This window comes from Falco naumanni (genome assembly GCF_017639655.2).
Source record: "Falco naumanni isolate bFalNau1 chromosome 7 unlocalized genomic scaffold, bFalNau1.pat SUPER_7_unloc_3, whole genome shotgun sequence".
NCBI lineage: Eukaryota > Metazoa > Chordata > Aves > Falconiformes > Falconidae > Falco > Falco naumanni.
In genome coordinates, this window is record NW_024427335.1 from 77469 (window position 1) to 84958 (window position 7490).

The 7490-nt window shown below is 46.8% G+C and overlaps 1 protein-coding gene across 1 annotated transcript; it reads right to left on the minus strand.

The window, feature by feature from the left end:
• Positions 1 to 965: 965 nt before the first annotated feature.
• On the minus strand, positions 966 to 6224 carry LOC121081791 (E3 ubiquitin-protein ligase RBBP6-like). Its single transcript, XM_040581017.1, has 3 exons — positions 5895 to 6224; positions 3565 to 3664; positions 966 to 1023 (listed from the first exon to the last, which is right to left on the minus strand). Exons 1-3 carry the CDS (start codon positions 6058 to 6060, stop codon positions 966 to 968), a joined length of 324 nt encoding a protein of 107 aa, XP_040436951.1. The 5' UTR covers positions 6061 to 6224.
• Positions 6225 to 7490: the final 1266 nt, after the last annotated feature.

Consider the following 7490-nt stretch of genomic DNA (forward strand, 5'->3'; position numbering starts at 1 on the left):
AGGGGGACCCTTGTCAAATGCTCACAACTGCTTAAAAGACGGAGGGTTAAGGAAGCTGTCCATTTGCAGCTCGAAAGGATCTAAAAAAATTATTTCCGTTTATTTGAGAAGGAAGTGTCACTACAGGAAACATTGTCAGTGCAGTTTATAAATTAATCAGTTAATAGCTCATCATTTACTAAATGCACACAGGTGTGATACATGAATGCAGTATAGTTTTTGCGCTGTCTTTCGTTTACTTTAATTAGACCCCAAGTTCACAAATTTCTAGATTAAGTTATCCTAAGAGCTTACAAAGTGATCAGATCCAGTGACCTAGAGCTCGTGTAATGCCTCACACCATTCTAGTGAAGAACAAGCAGTTATACTTACAGATGAAAACCAAATACCACCACAAAGCAATGTTTGTACTATGAGGGCTATTTTGAAATGCATCGTTGCACGTAGCATTCCCCCCAAGGGCCAAATGGAGATCTAGGCCATTACCACTCAAGTATCTCCTCGAGTTATTTATTCATGTCTTAGCAGCAGAACGACAGTGTTTTCTGACCGGAAGAAAAATGCTGCCCCTTTTCCAAATGTAAATTCAAAGTGGTGGTGTACCAAGTTCAGTGGTGCAAACCTTGAACCTACAAGCTCTACAAATGAGCATACATTATCGGTACAACACACAGTCGTACAAGAAATAGTCTAGCCTAGTCAGTACGAAATGCAATGCCTTACTAGGCACAAATACCATTATTCACATTAGAACCGCGCAAAAGTTGGCATTGCTCAGTTTTCACTATGCTGAATCAAATACATTGGATTTACAGCATACACTGTGTTTCACTGGAAAATATGTTTTATATATATTATAAATATTATATATAAAACATATATATTTTATATATTTTTATATATATAAAAAGAATTAGTACAAGGCTACATTTCTTAGACTTAGGTGCAGCATGTAGAAAAAAGTTTCAGCTTGTGTTTTTACATACCTCTTTTGATGTTCTACTCGCTGGCTCAGTTTGACTTCTAGAAGAAGAAAGAAAGATGATCAGAACTTAAAATAAAGCACTTGAAACCAACATAAAGCAGTGAAAACAGTTTATAAAACCTGAACATCAAAACATTGTGTTCTGGTAGTCTTATGAATACAGAAATTTATTTCTATACATAAAGTGTGCTCTCCTGGTACATTCAGTGCAACTGAAATAAAACCCCAAATCCCATTCCTTCTTTGTCCCCAATGACTCTAAGATACAGAATACAGCAGTGCAAGAAGAAGTCCTCACATATTTTCTTTCTGCCCTCCAAGTACCAAAACTGTGAAGACTGTGCTACAGTTTTCTGTTCTTAAATAGTCAGCCATCCAAATATGAAGGCACCTTCAGGCAATCTGTATAGCCCCACTATCACAAACAGGTACCAGACAGAGCACTTTGGTTTCTACACTCCTCTGACAAAACAAGAACAGTTGTCTGTAGAAAAGTGTTTCTTGGTGGAAGCCCAAGCACTGTGTTCAGGTACCTACCATACTTAGCCTAAAGTGACTACAAATAGCAGTAGAAACATCACCTGAAAGCAGTTCCTAGGATTTTCTGTGATCGAGGAGGCCTGTGTTAAAAAAATAAGAAAAAAAGTCTTGATTATCAGAACTTGCTTTAAGATCATCTTGAACATGCTACAATATTTTAGGAAACGCTTATGACACACAAGCCCTTGCCGAGATTCCACATACTCATTGGTCTGTACCTGCATGCTACTCATGAATCAAACATGCAACCGTCCATCAGTTAACAAACAATTCATACCTCATCCAAAGCGTCCCACGCGCAGAGGCAACCCAAAGGCTGCTGTGCAGGTCCTGCACAAATAGAAAGGCTCATACTTCCTGCCACTGCTACACCACCACCAGGCTTGCAAGTACAGCCATGTACCTCCTGAAGATGAGGAAGCGCAAGGAAAAGCTTTAGATTCCCACACCACGGTTTCTCCATCCACTTGCCTTGAGGAAGATACTACAAGGTGACTAACGCATTTCTGAAGGCCTCTCCACCATGACAGCATGCATTCACCATTCCCAAACACTAACGACTCTACCAGTTGTTTCCACAATGGTTCCAGCTGAAGGAATAGAAAGCTGACCTGCCCGATCCATTTGCAACTTTTGCAGAGCAGCGGCATTCATCCCTTATCCCCACGTGCAGGTATTTCTTGGATCTTTGATGCTAGTGGCACCTAGCCTCTCATTTTAGGGCAGCATGCCAACACCAGGAGAGGGTGCCATCCAACCAGAAATGGAGGATATACTGACAAGACAGCACTAAGCATCCCGATCTAAATTAACCCCCCAAACAAGGCCATGCTTAGCAGCACAGTGCTGTGGCATCCAGAAACTCTTGGTAGTGCCTGGAAGCACTAATATGCCCAAAGCTTACAGGAGAGCCACATAAATTCAGGGGGTTTTGCTTGCAGATGCTTCATGGGTACTAGGATGCTGCTGTACTGTTTGTTTGAGACACGCTGAAACTCGCCGGTATACTTTATTTATTGAGAACTAACATTAGAAAGACACGGCAAAACCACAAGTCAGTAATATCTACTCATGGTGGAGGAGAGGTCTGTGTTGAAGAAGGCTGGAAAACATGACCATTCAAACCATGCTGATGCAGCTGATACAGAACTGGACTGTACGAATACATCGATGACAGCAACAATGCTGTAGTCAGGCTTACATTCGAATATCTGCAATTGTAATCAGATTCTCTGTCCTCCATAAATCTGAGGAATACAGCAGTAATACCTGGAGCACAGAGAGCAGCTTAGGGTGAAATCAAACTTAGAAAGGTAACTACCAACATTTGGGAATGTGCTCAACTGCTTTCTGAGCTTCAGGTTTGGAAAAGATCAACTGCTCCTTCACCGTCCTGGCACAAAAGGCAATACGCTTTAGGACGTTGCTCTTTTTCTCTTGCCCAACACAGGCATTGTCTTTAGGAATCTAATAGGAATCACTTAAGAATGAAACTTCTTTTTGCACGGTTTGCCAGCTGGCCACTCTCAGTCTTTCCTCTGGAGACAGTATGCAGCCCACACACACACCCCCCTTTGGGGTGTAAGAATACCCTGCCCCCCTCCCCCAAACAAAGGAAGCAGTCAAACATGGAGACTCGGACTGCTGGCAGATGGGAACAAATCACCAGTTCACACTGCAATGTGTCTCTCCGTTTACTCTAAAAGCAATACAAGCAAAAGCATACAATAAGGAATCTCTCTGCTTAGAGGAAACAGGATGGAGAACTTGACTCTCAGAAAAACCAACCCCAAGAACAAACTCAATTCAAACGTCTGAACAGCTACCACTGTTGGAGCTTGAATGCCACGTCCCAGCGGGCTGAAAAATCTAAGTCTGCTTTGGGACAGATACATTCAAATCTGCCCTGTCACAACACAATTTAACAGCAGCTTTAGCAAGAAAGATACAACCGGAATGCCTCCGTAAACTAACAGCCACAAAGAAGGTGAACACACTGAAACCCCTCCCAAAGAACACAACGCGTTATGGCTACTTACCCAAGGTCTGTCTTGCCGGTAGCTTTAACTCCTCTAACAGGGACTCTCCTAACAGTTACCGATGAGTGCCTTGGAATCAGGGCATTGTCATCTGTGTATTCTGGAAACAACATCAATACAGAGAAAGCATCAGTCAGTTTGTAAGAGTGATATTAACATGTCGTGACGTAGCACTTCAGGGAACCCCTTTACAGATAGAAAAGCAACATTTTACACACAGCGTCATGCTTTTATCATCTCCACACACTCACGGCACCTTTCCAGAAATCTTCAGGTCTGATAGTCAAACACAAGCAGCAAAATCTTTTCCATTTGTTTTGAATCGTTTCAATGCCAACAGCAAAATGGTCTCTAAAGTCACTAAAGCAGTGTCTGCTAAAGCATGAGGTTCTTTCCTGATCTAACTTCCATTGCTTTTGCTCCTGTTAGCTTACAAAACCCTAGAACATGTCTCTATAATAGCGAGCACGGAAGAGGACACCCCCACCCCGCCTCCCACCTTTTCAAACACATCCCAACCATCCATTTTGCCTTCCCACCATCTTCAAAAAGAGTCCACCATCTCTTTTTTTTCCCCCCAGTGATGTGTAAAATCCTGTTTACTTTTAGCTTCTATTAGCATTGCTTCTATTACGAGATTTCCGTGATCACGCGGCTCGGAAAAATCTGAACAAGTTGGCCATCTTCACTCAGGGTTCACTGAAGGGTCTTTCCAAGATCATGTCAACATTTAGTCAGGACTCCTGCACAAAGTTATAAAACCCACGACCGTATCTCCACAGGGAAGATCTCCAAGAACCCCCTTTAGGCAGGACATCCTGGCCGAGTTCTTTCCTTCATCTTCTGAAGGTGACTTTAAGCACGTAGATGCTGTTCAACAAAAACGGAAATTCACCGTTATGTATAAAACCCCAAAATCTGGCATACACATAAATGACACCGAAATGTATTCCTTAGCTTTGCTCTGACAACCGCTGGGGGATTTTTGCATTTTCACAGGGAAGACACCCTTACAGAAGTTCCAGTAAGCATCTGTGTCACAACCTGTACGTCTGCCTCTACCTGCATGTCTGTCTCTACCGCTGTATATGACACGCGATCCCGTAACACCCCCAAGACCCCTAACACCGTGCTGTTAAGTCTGCTCACAGATACTCTCCTGAACATACTTTACCCATCTGTAGGTAAACAGCGTGTTTAGGTCCAACCACTTAAAAGGCTGGGGCCAAAGTTACAGTTACCACAGCAGGCATGTCATTCTGTTTCAGTTTTAATACATCAAACAGGGAGAGGAAAAAATCCTGTGAGTACACATTGTAAAGACAAGACTGTTGTGGGAATGTCACAGAACCACAGGAAAAAAGAAAAAAAAACCCAACCGATAAAATTTGAATGTTTAAGGAATGGAGACGGTTTCCAAGTCTTTGTATTTCTGACAAGTCATATTCCAAAGTCTTCAATCACATGCAAGCTTTGCCAGACGGTAGATTACCAAGCTGAAACAGCACGCTAAGTAATACAAAACCATTACCGTCTCCGAGAATCAAGCACCATTTCTCAGATTCAAAAGAACTTAGGGCTTCTCTAAGAACATTTTTAGGTATATTCACCATAACTGATCTGCCATAAAACTTCAGTACTGCCCAGACACCGTCTAACACGCAGTACCACGACAAAAATGCACCGTTTGAAAGAAACGAAGAAATGATGCCCAATAGCATCTGAATGAAAATGTCTTAGGTGCAGGAAAGAAGCTGTATTGGCAAGAAATGCCAAGTATACTTTAGACAGAACGCTCGTCTGCAAGATGGCTTTCCAGGGTCTGCATAGATTCTCACTCACAGATACACTCTTGATCCCAAACGTTGCTACTGAGCAGTTTCTGCAGCAGCCAAGCACCACTTTTCCAATGCGGTGGAGTAAAAGTAGCTGAAGACAAATTTCAGTCACCAAACCCACTTTTTTTTCCCCTTTAAATTAGCCATCCACTCCTTTTCTATCACGTTCAGCCTTCTCTGCCGGCTTTCAAAGAAATCTGGCAGGTTTGTGATGACAAGGCGTTGTCCCACATTCCCTTCTCGTTTTACCTAGAAGGGCTCCCAGAAACCAAACCTCTTCCACGCGCGGTGTCGCACACGGACCCCGTACGCTGCTGTGCCTGGCTGCGCACACAGCCCTGACGGCAGCTGCCAGCGCACAACCACGGAAGAGCAGCTCTGAGGCCCCAGCACAAGTCACCGCTGCCGGCCGCGGCCCAACCGCCTCACTGGGCGCCTGCACCACCGCCAGCCGGCCGGTCCCCGGTCCCCGCGCCCGCCGCCCCCACGCACCTTCCATGGTCTGGGCGTTGGTGACCTGCAGGTCGCAGCGGGTCGCCTTCAGCCTCTCGCGGCCCATGATCTGGCGCCTGAGGTCGCGCAGGGAGATGTGGGGGCCGTGAAAGGTGACCACATCAGAGCTCAGCCTGGAGGAGAACTTGTAGTGGACACACGACATGGCCGGGGCCAGGCGGTGCCCGCTCCGCGATGGCACCTCACGCAGCAGCTGGCCTCGCGGCCCCCACAGCAGGTCAGGGCCCACCGAGGGGCTGGGGCCAGCAGCGCGGGCTGAGCCCGCCGGCTCCTCCTCGCAGCCCCGGTGGGAGGACGACGGGGACAGGCCCTGGCTCGGCCTCCGCTCCCTCCTCGCACCAGCGCTGCCAGGCCAAGCTGCTCGCTATGGCAACCCGGGCGGCTCCGCATTGTGACAGAGGGGCTCAGGGGGCCACTCAGCGCCCCTGGGGGAGGGGCCTTCATCAGCCCCGCCTGGGCCGCCAGTGTCCCTGCTGTCCCCCAGCCTGTCACCGCCCCGTGCCCTGTCACCCCCCAGGCTGTCATGGCTTGCTGTCCCCTCCTGTCACCCTCCAGGCTGTCACGGCTTGCTGTCCCCTCCTGTCACCCCCCAGGCTGTCACTGCCTGCTGTCCCCTCCTGTCACCCCCCAGGCTGTCACTGCCTGCTGTCCCCTCCGGTAACCCCCAGGCCTGTCCCCGCATACTGTCCCCTCCTGTCACCCTCCACACTGCCACTGCCTGCTGTCCCCTCCTGTCACCCCCCAGGCTGTCACTACATGGTGACATAAGCTACATAAGATAAAAAAGAAAAAAGACAAAAACCAAAATGAAAACCTGCTTTGATGAACACCGAAACACCCGTGACTTTCTCAGACTCTTCACTACCCCACATGTGAGTCAAGGGACAGGGTCTCCTAAAGGCCCTTTTGCAGGCACTTCCTGAAGACACCCCCATCCCCCACCCCCCACCCCACCCTGCTTTTCTACAAGTGCACAAAGAGGTTAAGAAGAGTTTCATGTTTAAGTTAAAGGAGGCAGTTTCTGAAATTAGCTTAGGTGAAAAAACCAAGGTGGTGTACTCATGGATTTTCTCCTCTGCAGAGCCATGAAGAAAACATGAACCGCACTCCCCAAAGGCAAAGGAGCAAACTGAGGGAGAGCAGCTCATTGGCACCTTTCAGAGCTTCAACAGTCTGGAGAAACGGGGAAAGAACCCATACAAAGATAAAGAGCAGCCAAGATGCACTTTTATAAAATGCACATTGGGGCCTGTTCCAGATCTCCGAATGACTTTCAATATTGCTTTGCTTGACTATTAGACCAAGGCCTAAAGTGGAGTGATAGCTTCTGCTTGCCGGGGCATGGTAAGATCACTCAAACGAGCGACAAGGTAACAAGTAAACACCAAAGGCAACAGCGGAGCTTACCGTTTCCCTCCACTGGCGACCAGCTGTGCAGTAAACCAGCTTAACCAGCCTCCCTAAGGATGGCTCTAAAGTCGCTGAAAAGGAAAAAAAGAAGGTAAGTCCTTAGCCTGGAATGTAAAGGCACCATCTTGGCTCCCAGGCAGGTGGCACTGATGGCCCAGCAGGGTC

What these genes read in the sequence shown, in the direction of transcription:
- LOC121081791 (XM_040581017.1), bottom strand. Translation starts at nt 6,060, where the DNA reads ATGTCGTGTGTCCACTACAAGTTCTCCTCCAGGCTGAGCTCTGATGTG. An exon ending in CAACGCCCAGACCATGGAAG is followed by an intron (nt 3,665 to 5,894) that starts GTGCGTGGGGGC and finishes TGTTGTTTCCAG; the next exon opens with AATACACAGATGACAATGCC. An exon ending in ACCGGCAAGACAGACCTTGG is followed by an intron (nt 1,024 to 3,564) that starts GTAAGTAGCCAT and finishes TTCTTCTTCTAG; the next exon opens with AAGTCAAACTGAGCCAGCGA.